The sequence below is a fragment of the Malurus melanocephalus genome, unplaced genomic scaffold (assembly GCF_030028575.1).
Source record: "Malurus melanocephalus ecotype Western Australia unplaced genomic scaffold, MMel_1.1 scaffold_17, whole genome shotgun sequence".
Classification (NCBI taxonomy): Eukaryota; Metazoa; Chordata; class Aves; order Passeriformes; family Maluridae; genus Malurus; species Malurus melanocephalus.
Genome location: NW_026623249.1, coordinates 808,286 through 831,752, shown reverse-complemented (window position 1 = coordinate 831,752; position 23,467 = coordinate 808,286). Strand labels below are relative to the sequence as shown.

The following is a 23,467-nucleotide window of genomic DNA, read 5'->3' as shown; positions in this document are numbered from 1 at the left end:
GATTTCTAATGGGCCAAACAGTCCCAATTTTCAGAATCTGGAGTTACAGTAATGATCAGATCCTCTAAATCAAGAACAATATATTAGATTCCACTGTGATACAACTATCATCATGACTCAGTCAGCCCTTTGATCGAGCTGTTCTTTAACATGTATTTCTACTAGTACTGGAAAAACTAATGAATAGCAAATTAAGTAAATAATATGGACAGAACTGGTTGTAGGAATGGCATAAGAGACTCATGAACTAATTGAAACAATGTCAAGTGAGAAAAGCTGTCTTTTCCAATTAAAAATTTGTTTAAATTTTTAAATGGAGATTTAATTTAATTTAAATCTCCATAATTAAATGGAGATTGAATGCCAATGAAATTAACTCAGTATTACATTGTGCACAATTCTACATGTAAAGTTTTGTATTTCAAACACTGAATATGCAAAAGCCCTTAAAAATCTAAGGTGCTGACAGTTTGATATTTTGCGTGTTGAAATCATACATTTATGCAATCTGAGTAACTTTCTTCTGAATACACAGAATTAAAATGGAAAACAACAAAAGTCACCTACAATCCTTCCACCAGAACCACTATCACACAGTAAGGATGACTTTCTGGGAKTAGGTTTCAACAACAGTCTGGGTGAACCTGAGAAAAGAGCATCTCACAGAGAAKGAGATGAGGAAAGGCTGAGAGACAGACTGGTGAGCCTCAACAAAACTCAAGGTGGGTCTCCTATCCAAAGAAAGAGTGCAAAGAGGACAGAAATCGGCACTTTGCAGTGACAGGATCAGAGGCAATGGGCACAAACCAAAACACGTGAGGCTCCCTCTGAACATCAAGAAACATTTTGTCAGGGTGAGGGTGACCAAGCACTRGCACTGGTTRCCCAGAGAGAATGTGAGATCCATCCCTGGAGACACTCAAAAGGGATCTGGACCTGGCCCTGGGCCATTGGCTYTAGATGACCCTGCTTGAGCAGGGTGGTAGACCAGATGACCTCCAGAGGTCCCTWTAAATCTCAAACATTCAGTGGTTCTGTGAGCTCAGCTTGAATATCTATCCAAAGGTAAAAAAAAAACCCATGCTTGCACAAACTCATTAAAATATAGGACAAATTACATAGCTGAAAGCAGAAATTGGAAGCTAAAAATGCAGTGTTTAGGTGACCTTCATCCCAGTGTTCTGAAAGAATGGGCACAGGAGATGAAAGATGCAGCAGAAAGGATTTTTAATCCATAAACTCAAAAGCAGAAAAAAAATCCAAGCATAGTGCCTATATTTAAAAGGAGAAAAAGCAATCAAGAATATGTCAGGTCTATGAATTTGATCAAAAGCCATGATGCTACTGAGAATAATTATTCTTTCTTGCAAAATTCAAAGACAAAGAAGAAAACAAATGATCATCAAAGAAGGTATCAGATGGATTCACCAGAGGTAGATTGTGCCAAACTTGACATCGTTCTTTGACAAGACAGCTAATTTTTTTAGATAAAGGAAATGCAGGAAATTTATATGGACTTTTTAAACTATGCTGAATGGGTATGGGATTTTGATACCGTGCCRTATCAGTTAAGATAAAAAAGATGGGAAAGGAACCATGTATGCTGATGGCAGAGATAACAGTTGTCTACACTGAATGGAAAGCTATTGTATCAGAAGGCTACTAATGGTGTTCACAAAGAATGAGTCTTTGATCAACACTTTTGAATTTTTAAATGTGTTTATATTTGGCATAATTAAACTTATATAAAAAGGTTGATAGCGACATTTCCTGATAACACCAAGTAGTATCATATATGCAGAAAAGGATCGAAACGTAATAGAAAAAGAACTGGATGACCCTAAGTGAGTACTGATAATGGGGTGCAATTTAACAACATTAAATTAGCAAGACCTTTCATAGAGGGACTAATAAAATCAAATTCTCCAATAATGTGGAAGCTGTTCTCCAATAATGTGGCAGCTATTCATAAAATCAAGAACACGAGTGTTTACCTTCCCATAATACAGCTCAGTCAAGACTTCAAAACATTTTTTGTAGGCCTAGCATGCAAGAAACAAAGTATTCCCAGAAGCAAAAAGTGAAAATAGCTGTATAAGACCCCAGCAAGAATGCTGAGTACTACGCAACAAGCTGTGGTAAAAAACAGGAACTGAATAGATGYGAAAACCACCAAAAGACCAAACCAAAAATGAATGGAAAAATTCATTTCATGATGAAAGCTAAGATATATTGGTTTAACCAGCCTAACATAATCCTTAGCCAGAACAAGTTTGCTTTTTATGAATACATTAGGAGAAGTAAATTCTCGCACCATACTCAGCACTGGTGAGGCCATACCTTGAGTACAGTCCAGTTCTGAGCCCTTTCCTACAGAAAGACTTTGAAGGGCTGAAGTGTGTCCAGTGAAAGACAGTAAAGCTGGGGAAGRGTCTGGAACACAAGTCACATAAGGAGTGGCTGATTAAGCTTGGGACGTTTAGATTGGAGAAAAGAGGTGTGGGGGGGGGAAACCTTATCACTCCCTATGATGACCTGAAAGGAAGCTGTAACCASGTGGGAGTTGGCCTCTACTCCCAGGCAACCAGCAACAGGACAAGAGAAAATGGCCTCAAGCTGCAACAGGGGAGGTTCAGATCAGACTCCAGAGAAATTCCTTCACAGAAAGAGTAGTTRAAACATTGGAATGGGCTGCCCAGGGAGCTGGTGGAGTCACTATTCCTGGAGATGTTCAAGAAACAACTGGACCATAATCGTAGTTGATAAAGTGCTGATCAGTCAAAGGTTGGACTTGATCTCAGAGGTCTTTTCCAACCTAAATTATTCTGTGATTCTGTAAATTCTAGACACATGTACGAACCATATAATGAAACGGAAAATATTAGCAGAAAATATTAGCAGAAGTGCAAGTAGGTATGAAGTGGCCATGAATAGATTTTCAGTCAGAAATCAGATGGCAGTTATTAATCATCAAATTAAGGAAGTTCTGACACAGTCCCTCCACTAGCACAATGATGCAGAAATTTAGCTGGTTTGAACAAGAAGCTTGTTTAATTTATACATTAGAAAAAGAAAACAAGAAGATCTCATTGTCCACACAATAGAAAACCTAAATACAATTCCAGTCCCATTAAATACACAAAACACTGCAATTTTCCAGAGGACTCTGAGATACACTGTAACTGCAGCATGCTGGTCTTCTAGTTTTTGAATAAAAACTCACCTTAAGCAACCTAATGTTAAATTTGTTGTCTCATGATCTCCCATAATAAATTAAGACACTAATAAAGAACATCAGTYATTGTTTCTCCATTGTTTAGTACAATCTGCTCTACACTGCCACAATTTTTAATTTGACACGCTGCTGGCAGACAAGCCCAGACCCAGCATATCAGGGGCACCTCTGTGTTTCCTGGGTTCTGTTCCTCCCCACTGTGTAAGTAGTATTTTAATGAAAAGAGCAACTGCTTGTAAAAAATGCAAGAACTGAAGTGCTGGGAATATGCAGTCAGTGAATGAAAATTGCTGGCTGCTGCAGGAATTAATTTATAAATTGGATAGATTATGGCAGCACTTAGTGGATAGGGTAACTGCCCATCATTCACTATTGTTGAATTATGATGATTTGCAGTGGCATTTGAACCTGATGGAAATCACTGCTTTCCCAGAGCAGAAATGCCATGTTTGTGCTTCATTTCCTTCAAAGATTAATTAATATCAAAGACAYTTAGATAGTGAGAAAAAATATTGGACCTTGGAAGCTCAAAAATATTTGTCAGCAGGCCATCATCTGATTGATGCTGCAAAATTTTTCATGTGGACACCTGTCATTGAAGTCTTCAGGGCCAGCTGGACAGAGTTATGACCCAAAAAAAACATGCAAAAAATAACACTGGGCATAACCATGATATRGAACATATGAAGTATATCCCATTTGCTTCGCTTGCCTCTCCTACCCATTCTTTTGGGTATGAGACACAAGAAACACCACCTTTTTTCTGATCATGCATTTGTTATCACACCACAACTCCTTATAACATCGATCAATATCTTGCTGAAGGGAGCTCCAAAAACATGGAGAAAAACAGCCGTTCACAGCAAATCAAGTCTAAATGCTAAAGGCCTTCTTGCAACAGTGATTGCTAAGGAACACGGGAACTGACCTACTGAGGTGCAGAAGAAAAGTAGCTGCTTATCAGAAATAACAAATAATTAAGGGGCAGAGTTTGGGGCCCAAGAAAAAAAAATACAAATATGTTGTAGCATTAACTGCCCAAATACTTTTCGGCTCCTTGCCAACTACCCTGTCTGCCTCATGTGCATGCAGCATGCTCATAATTCTATGTGGAGCCTTCATTTTAGAATAGCATGAGCTCTGCTGAGCACTTCTGAAGATGATTTTTGTGTGTGCTTCATGGTATCCACTTTTATGACTTGGCAGCCCACTCAGTTCTGCAGTCTAACCAATCAGCCAACCCAAAGACCCTGCATTTGTCCTACAATTGCTCATATGATTTTGTCATGATACACCATAATGTATGACAGACCTGTTACTGTGCCACTCAGTATACTTGTAAGTGTGTATCCATACACACTTGGTACAGTAAATGTATCCAAGATCCTTTGGMTAGTTACGAAATTCCATTCCCAAACACAAGGCTGATAGAGAAAAGTATATGCAAGGAGATCTTCTACTCTCTATGCAGCAGAACTTTTACAATCAAAATGGTAATTTCTGCATGAACTGAAGAACTTTAGAACTGTAAAACAAGTATCACTTTTACTGAAGAAAAAAATGCAGAGGGCAGGCATTATACCTGTGAAATGGATTCACAAAACAGATTTATTGTATGAAAGTAAGTAATTCAACAAAGCAGCAACATAAACAACCAATCTTATTGGTAGGATTCAAGATTGGTTGTGGATGAACACAAAACTTGTTGGTACAGACCAAAGACTAAAGACATACTACTTATACAGACGAGAAAAAATAATTACTTATGTAAGAAGCATTTTCCCACCCTGGTTGAGGGAGAAGCCTTATTACTGTTACGATAATTATTAATTTTAAAGACAGCATTTCTCTACAACCACTTTCTCGGTACACCTGCAATACCAGGTGTGCCCTCCATTAAGATACAATTACTCTTGCCTGCTACAAACATTCAATTTTGTTACCCAACCGCAACAGCTGATTTATTTAGCCACTGTTTTAAATAAGGCCAAGATGACACTGTAGCTCTAATAAGACGTGATATAACTAGAAATGGTTTATGTAAATCCAGTAATAACATAAACACTACAGAGATAAAGCCGTTTCAGTGCTCACTGCACGGTCGAGTGATACCGGTTCCGAAACAGAATTTTTGCTATTTACTCCCTCTGCCCTGACCTCGCAGTTCAGCCCGGCTGGCCCAGCGCCGCTTCGCAGCCCGAGCGGTGCTCACGGGCGGCTCTGAAGGCTCGGACACGGGCCTCCCGACACCTCCAACCGCGGCCGCCCGATAGCGGGGCCGGGCAGCCCGGCACCGGCGCACAAAGGATCGGCCGGCCCCGCTGAGCCGTCCCGCCCTCGGCCTGCGCGAAGGGCGCGGCGCTGGCCCCGGGCTGCTCCGGGGCGCGGGACACGCCGAGCACCGCCCCGACCCGCCGCTCCGCCGGTCCCGCCCGCCCGTGGMAGGCGCTGCCCTGGGCCGGGGCCCCGCGCCCGCCCCACGCCCCGCGGCTACCCCAACCCGCCAGGCGCACACCGCCCCCGGGAGTCGCGGCGCAACGAGGGGCGAAGACACCCGGGCCGAACCCACGCCGACTCGCCCCGCGCCCACCTCAAACACCACTTCTTCGTCGAACTCCGGTGTCATCCTTGCCCGCCATGCCACCCCCTCCCCGTGGGCACGCTGGGAAACCGAGTCCGCCGCGCCGCCGGCCGCCTCACCCCGCCCCGCCCCACTGGGCGCTGGCTTAGGCAAGGGAGAACTACAACTCCCAGAAAGCATAGCCAGAGCCCGCTTCCGGGCAGCCTGTGGGCGGTGCTGATCGGGGAGGGGGCGGGCCCAGCAGCGGAGGGGAGGGGCGAGGGTCCGGTAGGGGGCGCCGGCGGGTGGCGGCTGAGGGTGCTCCGTGTGCCGCGGGTTGGGATGCGGCGGTGGCGGCGGGCGGGGGGAGCTGCTCCTGCTCCGGCTGCTCCTCCGGCTGGGTGGCGGTGCGGAGGAACAATGGGCGCCTTCTCCTCGGCCCTCAGAGGGGCCGTGGCGTAAGGAACGAGGGAAAGCGCTACTCGGCGCCTGGGGAGCACCATGAGCTCCGCCGGTGAGTGCCCGGGTAAACTTTGGGGAGCGGCGGTTTCCGCCCGGCCGGCGGCAGACGGGAACTCCGCGTGCCCCCGCGGCCGGACAGCCTCGGCTCGTTCCCCGCGGGGCGGCGGGGATGAGGAGCTCGCTCCGCGGGACGGGAGCCGGACGCTCCGGGGGCAGCGCGGGGAGGCGGGCGGAGAGCGGTCGGGAGCGGTGAGAGGCGCACCCCGCACCCGGTCCRGTGGACAGCCCTTCCCGGGGTCCGCTACAGGCTCCCCGCACTCCTCGGCACGTTTGGCCGAGGGGCCGTGCGGGCAGATCCTGCCCCGGAGCTGGAGCTTAGCGGGCTGAGCCCGGGCTCTGCTCTCACCACCCCGCGTGTCCCGAGCGAGCCTCTCCTCCTGGGCTGAGCTGACGGCGGGGGAAAACCTGTTGGGGGCTGGCTTCTGGCAGGCGAGCCAACACTGAGGCTGGGACTGTCGCTCCGTCTATTCCGCGGAGCTGCCAGAGTTTGTCAGCTGCGGCTTTGCTTCGGGAATGTACCTGCCTTGGCCGGGCTCGTGCAAGCAGGAGCCCCACGGAGATGCTGGAAAGCGTTCGCTTCTGGCCTTTCCAGTTGCTGTTTGGAACTGACCTACTTCAGTGCTTTCCTTACCTTTCCTCCCCCGTTTCGCTGCCAATTTAGCGGCTAAAAGAGCTCCAGGGCAAATTCTTGGTTCAGAACAAGAGCACCCCCTGTTTAAGGGAATTGCTTGTACTTCTATTTGCCTGTACGGTGGTGTGCTAAGTTAGTACTTTTGTTCAGCCATCTGTTAGATTAGTAGGTTCCTCTGTTAGATTAGTAGATTCCTTTCTTATCTACCTAAATACAGGAACAGGAGATGTTTCTGCGTTGAAAACGTGTCATGTAAATTATGATGTATTAGATGGAAACACAGCTAATTGTAGGGTTAAACGGGAAGCAGCTTCCTGTAAGGATTGGGGTGGTGGGTGTTCTAAAGAAAAAGCAATACACAGTCCTCAAGCAGAAATATCAACCTAGCTCTCAGTGTTTTGCACTCAAGTATGTCAAATTTTTATTGATTTCAGTGTTATATGAGCTCTCATAGTTAATGAGAACTTACTGATTATGAAAAGCAAAATTAAAATGAAAAACAATTTAATGCATCTTTCTGCTTCATTAAAAACATTCCCATTTTTAATTTATATGACAGACCCAATTTWGCTTAGCTTTTGAAAAGCATGTAATAACGTGAGATATGTCTGCTTAACAGCTGSATCGTATATTCCTGGTTTTCGTAGTTCCACTGATAGTACAGTTTACCCCTGCTCTTTTAAGAGTTAAACAGCTGTGCAAATAAAATAAGTKTTAGGGGGTGCTCAAGAGCTTAAAGCAAGGCTGTTAAAATTTGATCCGGTACTAAGTTTCAAAAGGTTGGATAGATTTTCAGTACTAAACAGTAATTTCTGGACTTTTAGATCTTAGGTGTTGTGACTGAATCTGTTTCAAGTGTACCTTGTGGTGGTGTTTATGGGGAAGGTAAGGACAAAGGGGTTCTGGTGAACAAAGTAAGCAAAAGAGAAAGGGATGCTGAGAGATATCAGCAGGAAGACAGTAGGACAGTTTCATGGCAAATATAAATTTTAGCAAGTTTTTTCAAGAGGGAGCCATAAAGAGTACTGGTGTGCAGGAAGAGGGAAGATGAGGGTTGTTTAAGAGGGGATGAAGAKTATTTTGTGTGTGATATATTATGTGAAGATAAAAAAATAAAAGGAGAACAGGTGAAACAAGATTAGAAATTCATGATCCTGCTGACAAAGTTATGATTTTTGATATTTCAGTTAAGGAGTTCCTAGGCAGGGTATGAAAAGGCTGAAGACTGCCAGAAGACAGTTGTGAAGGCTTAATGTCCCTGTCATTTTATTGCTGCAGAATGTAGTGCCTGTAATATGTAGRAATTCTTTTATCAAGCTGTTGCTCACATGAAAACTTACCAGCTCCCATGTTTTGATTTCAGTCATGTGTTCTATAGAATTTATTTCTACATTGAAATTACTTAATAGTGAATTCAGTTCTTACTCTAGTTTGTGCTATGTAAGCCAGCTTTCTGACAACTGCTTGGAAATACAGCATTTCAGTAGAAATGTTAGTTTGTGGAGGCCCCAGGTGGAACTTGAAATGCTAGAAATCCTTCCTTTAGTTTGACTTGAAGGGCCTAAGTGTTTTCTTTTAAGGCACCTGTAGAACAAAGCAACATGATACACCATCATCTGTATTGTTTTAATATTTTTTAAAGTAGGATTTGCAGATGTGTGCTTAATATACAGGGCTCTCTCTAAAAGAGATACTGTCCTATTTGAGAGGACTGCGGTATGGGGAGAAATGCCACACTTGACTTCTCTCCAAGGACAGAAGCTGCAAAAGGTCTGAGATTGATAACCCAACCTTAACCTCACTCCAGTTTACCTTCTGCCTTTTAAATAATGCASTGCATATTCAGTTTCTTGTTGCGTATCTTTCCTATTTCCTCTACAAAGTTGTTTCAGTTACATCTCAGTCCAGAACTSAACATAATTCAGTGATGGAGCTCTGCCACAGCTGTTGCTTACATGTTGTGAAATGTGTATGTGAATCTGGAATTGCTGGAACTAAGGAACTACAGCATTTTACATATATACTTTAATRTATTTTAAAGATTATCTTATTGTAGTGATCAAACCATATGTTGGTTTCAATCTTCACTTACAGCTATACTCCTGCCATTGCTTTCTCAAGTACTGCATGAGATATATTTATATGTACACACTATTTATATGATGCCAGTGAATGTCCATTTACTMATTTTCTGCCTGGAAGTATTATGCTGGCTTCAAGTATGTGCTTTGCCTTTAAAAGGAAAAAACAAAAGCTCAGAGTTATGAGTTTGACATTTATTATTTCTTGCTGAAAAAACAGTCCCTATGTGTGAATCTATAGAGCTTATTTAATGCGGGCAGAATGTATAGCTTAGATTTGTAATTAGAATTGACATCAACAATGAGAAAAACGTATTTTAATGTCAGAAATRTAGTTCAAATGGAAAAAAACATAGCAGGAAGAGAATAAACAAAATCAACATGACTTTTCCAATCAAACTTCATTGCTTTCAAGGTTTGGAAAAAAATGAGGCCTAAAGGGTTTAATGTCCCTTTAACCCTCAAATATGTCAAGTCTCATTATAGTTATTCTGCTCTGTCTCCGCATGTAATCTTAAAAGATTGTTTATTCATCTCTTGTCCTTACTCTGATGTTATCCCTAACTTTCTTGTTTTATTTCAATAAGTCAGTGGACAACCTAAGATTTTGAAATGGATGTTTTCCTTTTGCAGTTTAATTGGGATGTTTTCTAAAACTGTAGTGGCTTGTATTTTTCTCTKGTATTTTAAAAACTACATGTGTTATCTTCTGGGATGTAATGACTCATACATTTTTTTGTTTCTTTTGGGCATYTTGGCACCTGAGAAAGTCAGTACCTCTGCATAATAAGAAAATAAATAAACATTTGCAGGAAATAAATTAATGATTTCACAATACTTTTTTTTAGGTTTTTACCTAATGAAACTTTCTTTCTGTAATTGAAAATAAAGTATTGTACCTGAAAAGCCTCGTAATGAGTCTGTAAAATTTAGGCTGCTGGGGGACAGGAGTTTTAAAATACTTTATCTGTTTCTCTGTGCAGTGTATTAACTGCCACTGCAATAATCTCTCAGTGTATGCCAAACGTAGCAGTAAACATCTTTCTCCCTACATGTTCTTTAAAAGCCAGATTGGCTTTCTTATTTTGAATCTTTGAGTTGTAGTGTTTTATGACAGAAGTAGTCTCAGGAGCAGTAAATTGGCTGTTGGAGCAAGTTCTTCCTTCATGTAAGAAAAAAGGCACATCTCTTGGTAGATACCCTCCGGGTATAGTATTATTTTTATATATAGCCTATAGATGTGATTTCCTATATYTGAGAATACAGTGTGCATATGTAAACAAGGTGCCACAAGAAAGCCAATGCATATGTTTACTCTAGGCCAGCTGCTGAGAGCTTCAGTTACGACTTTCCTTTTCCTAGTGTGTGTGAAATATATCTGTGCAGTAGTGCATGAAATAGACTTTACTGCCTTATACAGTGTGTGGTAAGATAAGAATATACATATGAGCAGCTTCTATAAAGWAGCTGATATGTTAAATTCACACCTTGGCTTAGCCCATAGTAATTTGATTGTGTACACATACCTTAAGCTTAGGTTCAGCTGCTGTCAAAATCTGATGCCACGTTGTTTTACTGTCTTCCTATTCTTTTGTGGTTCAGAAAGGACATTGCTTTGGGATGGGTTGCAGGATCCTGCCCAGAGTACCTCTTGGGTGACTTCAGATAGTCCCATAGGGCATCCTGAATACCAGGAGGGGAGCCTCTGTGCATGTGAAGGGTTGCAAGGATAGGAATATCAAGTTTTGTTAGCTTGGCAGTGTCCAAAACCATTTGTTCCTTTTTTATGGACAGATGCAAGTCAACATAACTTATTCCTGTTCTTTTGTAGGTCCTAARTATAGAGATTGTTAATATGATCTCAAAGGTATTGGCATAAAAACTACTTGGGAAAAAAATATTCCTTTAGCAATAGTAGGGTGTATTGCAGAAGGGGTAGTGCTATTTGATTTTTTTGCCTCCGTTCATCTTCATATATCATTGTTTCTTCTTACTCCTATTCAGGACAGGGAAGATAACAAGAGGTAAAAATGTGAGGATTTCAAACTGTGTAACAATAATGCTTTAGATTGCAATCTCTTACTGGGTTTTCTCCTCATTGTCAGACACGAGTGTTTTTATGTGAGGTCCTCAGTTGTCAAATCCTATCATCTGAAGAACAGAAATGGGGAACACTTTTTAGGGCCAAAGGATTGAGAGTAGAAGTTGCTTCAGGATGTTCCCATCCTCCTCTAAAACAAATCAAAGGAAGAACAGGAACACTTACCAGTCAAGCAATAACAAGTGCTGGTCACAGAGGAGATCAGCAGGATGAGAATGGATGATGCTTTTTCCTCAGCGTGCTGAAGGACATAATTCACCAGAGAGATAAATGTCTGTTTTCTGTGCTGTGACCTGAAGCCAGACAAAGAGCACATGCATTGATCTGCATAGGTAGTGCTAATGACTATTTATTGTAAGAAAAATACTGCCCTTTTAAATCTACTKTTTTTTAAGGGTGTTGGATGTTGATATTTTTAAGCACTTTTTTTTCTTCGGTACTGAACACAGTGTTGGCTGTTCCTACGTGAGCAGCAGATTTCCTGTTGGTGATGGCAGCATTGCTAGTCCCTTYATTTATGGATTTCTTCCTTTGCATGGTCAAACAAGTTTGGAGGATATCTCCTTGACACTTTTTCTGGCTCCTAAACATTTAATATGTTTATGCAAATAAAATATTTCTGCACTTAGATTTACATTTAGTACTGGAATCCCTGAATGCAAGGATTCTCTCTGAGAAACAGGTTAAGATTGGAGGGGCAAGTGGGGAGAATCATAGTGACTCTAATTTTCTGAGTAAGACATGCTAGAGGATCCAGAGAATGTCCAGTTCAAAGTTTCCTCTGAAAATTCTACATGTGTCAGAAAGTGAGTTTAAGTTGCCTGTGTTTATGCCCCCTCTCCCAGCACTAGGCGAGATGTTTCTGTAGTTAGCCATCCTTTAGGTGTCATAATAATTTTAGAGCTTTGTTTCTAGTTTGAACTTGTCAAACCTCAATGGTCAGCTATGGAATCTCATCAGGGTTTTGTTTTTGATTATTTTTTGTGATTAAAGAGCCATCTGTTATCAAAAGTCTTTTACATGTGTATAAGTATTCTATTACCATCTTTTTAAATTCTTGGTTAAATTAACCAGGCTGAGCTTCCTTGGGTTCTGAAGCATAATTTTTAGATCTTGTATACTTCTGTAGTTATTTCTGAGATTGCCAGAAGGTGACATAGCATTTCACTAACAGTCTGGCAGGTGCTATGTACAGAAGTATTTTCAACTCTCTTCATATTTTTATATACTTATCAGATTATTTACTGCTTAGCTTCAGACCTGCATGGAGGGCTCATAAAATAACTATATACATGGTTTCTAAATTCTTTTCAATTTTTACTCTCCTAAGCTTAACCAACCATTTCTGTCCTTAGGTRAATAGTTCCATATGTCACCAGGAAAAAGTCCACTCTCCAAACTAACTACCCCATCCATTTGCTCTATAATCTTCCTTGATTATATTTATTGTTTTTCACCAAAGAGGCTTCCTTATGCTTGCCATTTAACAAAAGTCATTCYCATACGACTTTCAGTCATTCCTTACACCTTTATATATGACAGTTGCTTCCTACTTAGTTTTCTTTCTATTCTGGATGGGAAATTTTCCCTTTTAGAGCACTGTTATGTAGAACTGTTTCTTTCATCTACACACAGTAAAATATATTAATTTATGAGCAAATGAACTTTAATTCTTGATTTTTGATATAAATCTACTGTACTTTTATCCTTGTCAGGTGCTGTATTTTTTTTCTAAGTAGTTCATTGCTTGTATTCTTTAGAAACTTAAAGGTATTTTGTTGAGGAAAACTACTGGTATGCATTCCCTTCCTGAAGTCTTTCCTCTGGCGTCACATTTATGTTTGAAAGGGCTCTTCATCACATTCTTTTCTGATGGAGCAGTTGACTGCAGATCTGTATTGATACCAAGACTGTAATGTGCCTGTTAATACATTGACCCATATCTACTCTCGATGAAATGTGCAATCGCTTTAAAGCAGACAGTGGTGTCTTTATTGTCCCACACAATTTGCTGGTCTCTTCTGTCTCAATGCTTTTTAACACGGAAGTAATTTGAAAAATTCTAGTATGCTTCACAAATTATATTGAATTGCACTTAACAGAAGTGAATTCTTTTGCTCTGTTCATTATCCAGGTTTCCACCACAGGCTTATAAAGAACTGGATTGTTTTCTTTGCATTTCTTTACATTTTCATGGTTTAGTTTTGATAAAACCATGGGCTTTTTTTAATAGTTTATATTCAGGCAATGGTGTCATTTCTTAACTTCTGAGTGTGTTCCCTAATAAATACTAATATGAAAGCCCTGCAGAGTAATCTAGTTTGTTTGTATCCAAAATGTTAGGCAGTCCCACTATAGAGAGAGAAACTTACAAGTTTTACGGACTTCAGTTTGTGAGTGGGAAAAATAATCCGCAGGATATTGCTTACTTAGCCAGAGTTTAATCTCCTGTATCTTTTTCAATCTGTTTCTCTCACTTGGGCATCAGGAAGGGTTCCAAAGCAGCCTGTCTGTCTCCTGTTTTCAGAGAACTTTAATAAATATAATAGAACATAATATATTACTGAACATGGTCCAGGTCTACTACTGTGTTGTGTTCTGTGACAAACTGGGCGTCTCTCCCTTGTTTTTTTTTTACCATGGAACACAGGCTCTTTTGTTGTCATCACTTCATTTTCCAATTTAATAAGCAGTTGACTTGTCTGAAWGTCTCTTCTGCTGTTTGGGATCAGTAGTTACCCACCAAAGGGTTAATTTTATTTTTTTCCTAGCAAATTGTTGACCCATCTCTGAGGGAAACCTGCCTTTCGATGGGGTGCAGAAGGTGGTATAGGCACAGCAGTAGGTGGTAATTGGGTCGCTGTCGTCAGTGGCTATAGGGAGCTGTACCTTTGGAAAGAAATTTTTGTTTCGCTCTCGCAAAATTTCTTAAAACTTGTCTCTGCCATCAGGTTTACCTCTTCACTAATATAATGGCAGCAAGGGAGCCATTCTAAGTGTAAGTAGAGYCAGACTGTATATCCTTTAGTTATTCATGTACTAGGAAAACATTATTTTACTGTTTCTATGGTAGAAACATTGTTTCTGGTACTCTGCTTAGTGCAGTGGCTTGCTGTTTAGGAAGTAGTTGCAACTGAGGGCATCTGCCTTTTTTTTTTCTTTTTTTTTTTTTTTTTTTTTTTTCTAAACCATCTAGCTTTCCTTCAAACAAACAAACCCCACCAAACAAACATAAACTTTGAAACTTTATTCTTGCATTTCTAGGCTACAGATTAAGATATAGCTGCATATCTGTAGTAATAATGGTGGTAAAACACAACCAAACACCAAACCCRCATTTTAAAGGGAATGGTAAATCAATGGCCTAACCTATCTATTTCCATGTGAAACATTAGCTAGTGGGTTTTTTTGAGGTTGTTATTTAACATGTATATGACTTACTGGAAGTGCACCAAAATATTGATCAAAACAGAGGTAATACATAAACAGCAGAAGAAACTTGTTTACTTTATAAATCAGTTTGCACATATCAAAAATCATACAAAACACTTAGAAATCTGAATTTTTTCCAGCATGTGGAAATAAATTGGTCATAAATAATCTCCTGAAACATTCAAATGTTTCAGGCATACCTAAAAAAACCCCAAACCAACTGTGTATAATGAACCACAAAACAAGTAAACAAAAAACCCCACAACCACTCAAACAACAGGATAAAAACTCCACAATCTCCAAGTTCCTTATGAGCTCCTTTTCCTGAGTCCTGTGCACTCTCCCTGGGGTTTGTCATCTTGTTGTGCCAAGTGGMTCATTATTCATAATAGTGGTGGCTGTTTCTATGTCACACATATTGGGAAGACTAATTTTATATGAGGGACAGAAATAGTGTTTTATGATAGAAAGGTTCTGACTTGCTACAAATTACTGCATTAACTTCATACCACAGACTAACTGGACTGTTGGTAGTGACATGCCAGTTTTGCAACTGGTACAGTAGTTCATCTCAGTATTGTTTAAAGAGGAGAGGAAGGGAATGAGGAACATTAAGTTACACAATTTTCAAGGTAGGGGGGAAGGGACTGAACTGTCCTGCTCGTTAGTCAAGCTGTCCCATTATCTTCATGGCTTATTATTTGTGTGACACTTAACATACTTGCACCATTTTAAAATGTTATTACAGTTAAAACTGCAAAATCAGGTGAATTTGCTCTGCTTTTGTTGGCATCAGACTTTAGCATCTGAGCAAGTACATGTATTAATATTATGTTAAGCTGTTTACAAAAAGGCTTTGAAAACTTACCCTTTCCACTCCTTGATATGCCTATTAAAACAAAGAAAGGCATCTGGTAAAAAAGTGGTGCTAGGGAAGGGATGCATGCTTTTAAGAGGAAAATGTATCCATACACACATTGAGATATTATAGATCTCAAATGTTACCTGCATTGCAGGTGAATTTGTTCTGTGGGCAATGGTGACTAAAGTCTTTGTTTTCTATCCTTCCTAGAAATTAAGAAGCCACCAGTGGCCCCCAAACCAAAATTTGTGCCAGGACACAAGGCAACGCCTCCACCTGTTGCACCGAAGCCTGATATTGTACTTTCTGGTGGGATACATGCAGCAAGGAAAACCAAGCCAGCAATTGCACCAAAACCAAAGGTTCTCAAGAGCTCCTCCATTCCGGAAGTTAAACCTCCATCATCTACACGAAAAAGCACAAAAAGCTTTGAGGAGCACAGGGACGATTCTTCTCAAACTGTAGATCATTTGAACTATAAAAATGAAACCTCAGAAGGGAGTACTGGAAACACAGCATATATTCTACCTATGTCACCTTGCAAATTTGAATGCCTTCATAAACTTGGAAATGGAGAGAACACCTGTAAAGCTCAGATCATTCTTGAGCATTTTGACACCTTAGAGAACATCAAACWTGGTGAAAGAAATGCACTTTCTCTGGGGGATAGTCACAATGAAAAACTGGGAAATAGAAATCAGGTGGTTTTGAAAGCCAGCATTTTGGAAGAGAAACTTAAGGATGTCCTAACTCATGGTGTRTTTCCTAACAGCAGTCCTGTGAGGCACAGGTATACAGACAAATTTGACAAAGGAAATGGCAGCAGTTCCAAGAATGATGTTAAAATAGAGTTTATGGAACTTGTACAGTCTTCGTCATCTTCTATGGTAGCTAAAGGCAAGCAACAAAATGCTGATGGTGAGATTATTGCTGATGAATTTCAGATGTCTGAAATTTGTCCTAGTTTGACTGAAAATGATCACAGTTGTTCTTTCCCATTGAATAAGGAAATATTAGAGAATGAAAATTTAAGTAACAAGAGGATGTTTTCAGGTGAAGTAGGGATGAAAACAGAGATTGACAAGACCTCCCCTGAAACATCTTCAGTCCTGAGCTCCAAAGTGCTTCCCATCCCTAAACCAAGAAAGCCACGTGCTGCATGTCTAGTTCGTCAGGATGGCATAGACACCACAGGAGAAGGAACAAAGGAACCATCTAATTCAGAGAAAGATTCTTCTGGGGTTGTGGACCAAAGCTTAAAAAAGSCAGCAAAAGTTCATGTCTTTGGTCAAAGTGTTTGTTATAAAAATACTGCAGAAGTGTTTCATCCTGAAAAATGTGAGTTAACTCAAAGCAATGCAGAAAAAATGCCTCAGGTAAAGGAACCTACTGTGAAAGGGTTAGCTTCACAAAATCTTTCGCCTCACTTGTCACACAGAAGTCTTGATTTGGTGGGAAGTGTTGAATCTTCTTTAAATACAGACCATAACTCCATGGATGAGATAGCAGATGACACCATTATGCTGGATGCTGTGGACAAAAGGACTAACTTTGTCAGGTGTGATACCTTGTCCATGAGTTTGCCAAAGCAGCTCAAATTGACTAGCAGTCAGCACTCTTCTGTTTCCAAGAGTCTCCATGTTTCCCAACWAAACTTGGAAGATAAAGAAGTTAAAATTAGGGATGAGAGTTCTCCAAAATTTGTTCCTAGGAAACCACAGAGGCATGGCCTTCCAGCTGCTGGCCTGCTGAAAAAAGCTGCATCAGCAGAACTTGTGGACAAAAGTTCTTACACCTCCAGTGAGGACAAATCAARCAGCCTTCTAGAAGAATCTCTCTTCTCACATCCACAAGCCGAGGAGCAGGATACACTTTCATCCTGTGACATACCCAAACGTTCATCTGAGAAACCCGTCTGGAAGTTACCTCATCCTATTCTTCCGTTTTCAGGAAATTCTGAATCATTAAAAACTGCTACCAGTTTCAGCCACTTGACTGTTGTGACGAAGCCTAGGGCCAAGTCTCTCTCTGCTGTGGACATGGACAGGACAGACAAGCCCTGCAAAGACCATCAGAAGAAAAACAGCTTGAAAAAGCTTCTGAACATGAAACTGTCTGTTTGCTTAAAGAAAAGTGACTTTCAAAAGTTTCTGTCTAAAGGCAGCCAGTCAGTGGAGAGTGCTATTGCCAACCTTTCCAATGGGGACGGGTATGGAAATAACAACAGGAATACAGGGTCAGCAGGCAGTGAAGGGAAAGCTAAATCTGCCAAAGCACATTCTATAGAAATAAGTAGTCCAGGATTACAGAAGAAGAGGCAGAGAAACAGAAGTCAGCCTGAGATGAGAAATAACCAAAGGCTGGAGTCTTTAGATAAACATATACTTTTTGGTGAAAATTTGTCCCAAAAGCATTTGAATTCTGTAACTAGCACTTGTGCTCCAGAGTATGAGAATGTGCGTTACTATGAGGAAATACCCGAATATGAGAACTTGCCTTTTGCTATGGGTGCTAGGAGAAATCTCTGCTCTGARTGGCAGAACACGAGCAGCATGGAAGACCAGAGCACTGACTTCTATGAGGTTGAGAAGCCATGTGAAGCTACAAGCAGGTTTTGGAGACTTGACAGGTAAAATAAAGAGAAAAGGGAAGTTAAACAGCTGCATTGTAAGTCTGTTGATTGTAAATATATTTAAATTATGATTTGAGAGGCTGTACCCGATTTTTTAAATGTCATCAGGACAGTGTTTCCTGTATATCTTTCTGTATACTTCTGTTGTTTTGAAAACTGCTTGTGCTTGGCAATGAGTCAAGCGGAAAAGTAAGCTAGTTATTCCTCATATATTCCTCAAAGTTTGGGAAGCTTTTTCAGGTTTAATTAAAGCAAATCACATACAGTCATGTATTTGTATCCAAGAATACTTCAATGGAGAGGAATGAACCTTACCAGTCTCACGATGAACTGGAATAACTATCCTTAGAGTGCATAGTTGCTAGGTTTGTATGGAGAATGAATATATTTTTAGATCAGTTGATAAGAGCTGAGAAAAGCAGACAAGCTTTTGGGTATGCAAATTCTTCATCAGGTCTGGAAAGCTTTTTTGRGTGTAACAGAAGCTACCGCCTCTCCCTAAATACAGTGTATCTGCCTGTGCTCCCAGCAAAGGTGATAGTGGTGCACAGTTTCAGTATGACTTATAGAATATTAGCGTGAGGCGGTTTGGTAATTCTTGCAGGTTGCTGCTGTGTTTCTTTAGCTCTGCAGGTGGTGGAGACAGATAATATCAGCAGATTCAAAAAGGGATTGGACAGGTTCATGCATATGAGGAAACAGCCTACAGTTGCACCAGGGAGGTTTAGATTGGATATTAGGGAAAATTTTATTCACTGAAAGGGTGGGCGGTCAGGCACTGGAATAGGCTACCTAGAGAAGTGGTACAAAGAGTGGCCAGACTCCTGTGTTCTCCCTAAATAGCATCACTTAGTGTGTCTGCTAGTGTGGTAACAGGTAAAGAATTGCTTTCATCCGATATGGTGTCATGCAATTTTTTAACTTCAGCTAATCGATTTGTCTTACATACCCTAAAGATTTAGCTCAAGCCAGCAATAAGGATTTGAATGAAATATGCAGCTTGTATATTTCAAAGTCCCCAGCAAACTTTTTTGCACTATTGAGAACATATGCATGATGACAAAAATAAATGAATTAACTTCTAGATAGTCACATCTAATTTCGTTTTTCACTGGGAGTTACTATGCTTTGTTTCATTTTGGATGTGTGYATAGCAAACATATGCTCCAAAGAATCTGGAAGCTGGTCATTCTTTTAGGAAGAGTGTTCTCACATAGGATGAGACAAATATTTTAAGGGGCAGCCTATGTTAATTATGTTATAGCTAAAATAATTGACATGGGTCTGTTGGTTGGAAAGCGTGAAACCTTGGAATCATGRAAAGTAAGATTCCTAGTTATGAGCTAGGTACTGGTACATTTATTCATGTGATTATTGAGTATTTTCATAGTTTACAGCAGGATGTTTCTTAGATTTGTCTTTGGCATACTTTTAAGTTCCTGACAGAGTGTATGCCTTTTGTTTAAGTCTAATCTTTGAGTATCTTTCAGGGATTTTGACCACATTCTTTTGGTATTCCCACAATTGGGTGTACCTAAAAAGAGTGAGACCAAGCTTAAATAAGGATGTATTTCACGTGTTTATGTGACTCGTTTTGGTTTGATTTGTTTTGTTCTGAATCCGGTTGAATACCTGTCTGCTTTAGGAAAGGGATAGTTATGCTGTATGAAACATGGTAGATRTGAGATTGCATTTGCTCCTTAGGTGAAATTCCATAGTTTTCTTATCTGACTACATGTGTGAGATTTATAGTTATTCCTCTCCACACAAATCTTCCCCTGTACCAATGGTGATATAAGGGTTTAAGTGGTCACCCTGGCACATCTACACCTGAAGCTTCTCCCTAAGTTGGATGTTCTTGGCACAACTGGGTTTGTGTTGTGTTTTTCTTTAAAAAGCACACATAGAAAGCCATAACCAGAGCCACTTATATATTTACTTTAAACAAAATTAATTAGTCAGAAACTACCTTATGAAACAAGTGATTGAAGCAGTTGCTTCAATCAATTTCACAGAATAAAGAAATCCCTAGGAAAAAAAAGGGGACGTGACAGTACAGTAGTCTCCTGATCTGGATCAGTGCTGCTGGGAGAGTAGGGGTGATGTTCATTTTGGCTCTGCCTTGGGAGGAGTAAGGGTCCTCGCCCAGACAGGCTGTGCAGGAAGCTTCTCCAATTTTCCCATCCAGTGTAATCTCAAATCCTTTTAAGCCTCCTTATCAATGTTGCCTTACCCTTTCTGCATAGTTCTGCAAGAGCTTTTTATCATTTCCTGGGCCAGGCAGTATTATAAAACCAGTTAGAGAAACAGTGCTGTTGTTGTTATTGAAATAATTGCCTCTCGCGTTTTCCCCGGCCTGTCAGAACACGCACTCAACCTCTTTTTCATAGATCATGGYGCACAGATTCCTGTAATGCACTGCTAATGGGGATCTCAAAGCAAATTATGTTATGATTAAAGCCAATAYACAAATGAAATTGTTCTGAGAAATTCAGACCACTTGTATGCCCTTCAGGTCATATTCAATATATTAAATCTGAATGCCAGTCTTGCCATTACCAGAAGAGGTCAATGGTGTCTTTACCTCATGCTACATTTTGTGGAGGAAGAAATAAAAATTTTAATAATGTACCCAGTGCTTTGGTGACTACTGACATGTTCAGTCTTGTGAAACCAGTATACTTTAATGGAGAGTGGCAATAGCTTTTGACACTTTTAGCTGAACCTCATATGTCTTAGTTAATKCAGATATATTTTGTTTGTTTGGGCCTTTCCCACAGGGAATAACATGCAAATTACCCTACCTGGGTAACTAATGGTCAGTATCAGTTGTTCAGAACTTCATTTCTGCGTTATTTGATGTCAGCCTCGTTTCTGCTTTAAAGTGAAGGTTTGGGTTTGAAAGGAGGAGAATCAGGGTCCTGATCCAGTGTGTGAACCAGTGAGGTGGAATAGGTGCTGCTGATGGGATACAGACTGGATTTGGTTTTTGTTAAGCAGTTCAGGGGAATATTCTCAGTCAAGTAATGTTAGTACCTTGGGAACAGTTCATCTATGTTTCCACTATACAAAAAAGAAGTCTTTCAAAATGGTGTTTAAGGCTTGTTTGTTTCAGTCTAGCCTACCTGTTTGACTGCCAATTTAAAACGGATAATTTGGATAAATGCATTTTTATTAGGACTATAAAGAAAGTGAGTGAAGACTAGATGCTGTGTGATAGAAAATGTGCTGTTAAGTGTAAAAGAAGTTTTAAATATCATTTTTCAGTCACAGATAACAGGAAATGCAGCTCTCTGAGTTTGGTGGATTTTGTGGGTTTTTAAAATTTGTTTGGGTTTTTGGTTGGTTTTGTTTTGTTTCAGGGTTTTGTTTTGTTTGGGATTTTGTTGGTTTTGTTTGTTGAATTTTTGGGTTTTGGCTTTTTTTTGAGAAAACAATAGTTCAGGTCTGAAAAGTCAGTGATGGTGGTACCACCACAATTCATTTAGTGTTGTCAGAAACTAGTAGATGTAATGGTTGTTTCAAAGTTCTTACAGAAATTCATAATGAAAGAGAAATATGTATGCATTAGTTATCATATTTTTCATGTCAAACCTTTATTCTGAGGAGGACAGCAAAATCTTTCTTAGATCTAAAAGTAACATTAAGTGTACATTTGCCCAGTAATGTAAAGATGCAAAGGAACAATGAATGCACCTTGGAACATCTGTCATGCTGGAGAAAACAGAAGCTTAAATTATTTCGGATCTTTAAATTATTTGTGGCCTTCCTTCTGATATTCGTTCTAGACAAGAGGATTGTATTTCAGGTTGAGTGAGTCTACTCTTCAGCCTTCTAGAAGTAGCATACTGTATTTACTGGCTACTTTTGACAGTGTTCTTTCAAGATGTTGCAAATGTACATGATTGCTAATTGATTTATAACTGTGTCATTGTATTTCCAGYGAGGGTTTTTCTTTGGAAAGGCTTGGGGAGGGGGAAGAGCAGTGTGACAATCCTTTATGATTTCAAAGTCCGTTTAATTAAATATTACTTCGTATTTTCCCCACACCTGCTGAGTTTCAAAAATCCATTGTTTTTCCAGAAATGAGCATGTCAGTGCAAAATATAAGTTTAGTTTTCCATGCTAAATTCTGCTTTGGTGGCTGAGTCCCCAGGGGTCAATTAAGTGTCCATGAAAGCCTCAGTGGAATATTGAATTTCTTATTGAAATCTGTGTGGTTAAGCACTTTGCTTTGATACATATTCTTCTTTGATGTACTGTACTTTGTTAGGGTTGAAACATGCTTCTGGTGAGCAGTATTGCACCAGATAACTATGGTGGTGGGGGTTTTTTGGGGGGTTTGTTTGGGCTTTGGTTTGGGTTTTGTTTTTTTTTCAGTTGCAAAATTCCCATCCAGAAACACTAAATCACTGAAAGTCTGCAAGATCTAAATAGCATTTAGAATACTGCAAGTTCAACCCTTATGATGTGATTTGCATGCGCAAAATACATTTTAGGTATTAGAGGTGTTATACGTTAAAACCCCTGTTTCCTTTTTATTGAATTTTTTTTAAGAATACAACTTCCTAGTAAGCAGAGGCCAAGAATGTAGGGTTTTTTTATTTCATCTGTTTCTCAAGGATTTTAGTGAATTATTTTCTGATCTGAAGAAGGTTGGTTCCTCCTTCTGCATCAGTTCTGCATCAGCAGTCTTGTCTTCCAATATCTCTGTGTGTCTAGCTGGCTTCTGCCACCCTTAGTTGTACATAAAATTCTTTCTCTGCAATTGTCCATCAGGTTTTAAATGAAATAGCTTTGATAATAGGCTATTTAGGTTTCCTATCAGACTTCATTATCCTTGGTCATGTGTTATCACTGGCTTTCTTTTTGTGCTCTGYTTCCTTGAGCCTGCCTTTCTTTTCCTCTCCCTCCCTTTCTCACGTACATGTTGTGGTGCAGCTGGGAGGCCTCTGCCAGCTCTGAATGCTTGTCAGTAAGGCGTTAAGTCAGATGGCTCAGATCTCAGCTCCCAGTCCCCTGCAAGGATGACTGCAGAGCCYCTCTGGCACTCCCAGCCCCAGAGCTGGGAATGAACAAGGATGGACAAAGCAATTTTTGGCTATCAGATATAAGGAATAAGCCATTTACTGACTTCTCACTTTTTGCTCTTACAGACCACGAAGAAACAAATTCTGTAATTGCTAGATGTGTCTAATCAAGAGTCAAATCAGGGAGGCATGGAAATGCTGGTGAGAAGTGGTAGTAATACAGTTGCTTGGGGATCCTGATGTTTGACRTAAGGACTTCGGGAGGAATGCAGGCACTGAGAACCTTGGGTCTGGAACTAGTCTATTTTGTAGTAGCAAGTTAATTATTTTGTACCTGTAAGCATGTCAAACTACATGGAAGACTTGCAGTGAATTTTTTTA

General features: G+C 40.3%; 2 protein-coding genes across 6 annotated transcripts in view; one reads left to right on the top strand and one right to left on the bottom strand.

Annotated features, from left to right (window-relative positions):
- The window catches only part of VEZT (vezatin, adherens junctions transmembrane protein), a 52,339-nt gene extending 46,368 nt beyond the window's left edge, over positions 1–5,971 (bottom strand). For all 4 annotated transcript variants that reach the window (XM_057386990.1, XM_057386998.1, XM_057387003.1 and 1 more), the window contains exon 1: positions 5,826–5,971. In XM_057386990.1, the coding sequence (XP_057242973.1) occupies positions 5,826–5,861 (36 nt within the window). In that variant the 5' untranslated portion in view covers positions 5,862–5,971. The remainder of the gene's footprint in view (positions 1–5,825) is intronic.
- A 121-nt stretch (positions 5,972–6,092) lies between these two features.
- FGD6 (FYVE, RhoGEF and PH domain containing 6) overlaps positions 6,093–23,467 on the top strand; it is a 70,738-nt gene continuing 53,363 nt past the window's right edge. For both annotated transcript variants that reach the window (XM_057386975.1, XM_057386967.1), the window contains exons 1-2: positions 6,093–6,309; positions 15,635–18,053. In XM_057386975.1, the coding sequence (XP_057242958.1) occupies positions 6,297–6,309; positions 15,635–18,053 (2,432 nt within the window). In that variant the 5' untranslated portion in view covers positions 6,093–6,296. The remainder of the gene's footprint in view (positions 6,310–15,634; positions 18,054–23,467) is intronic.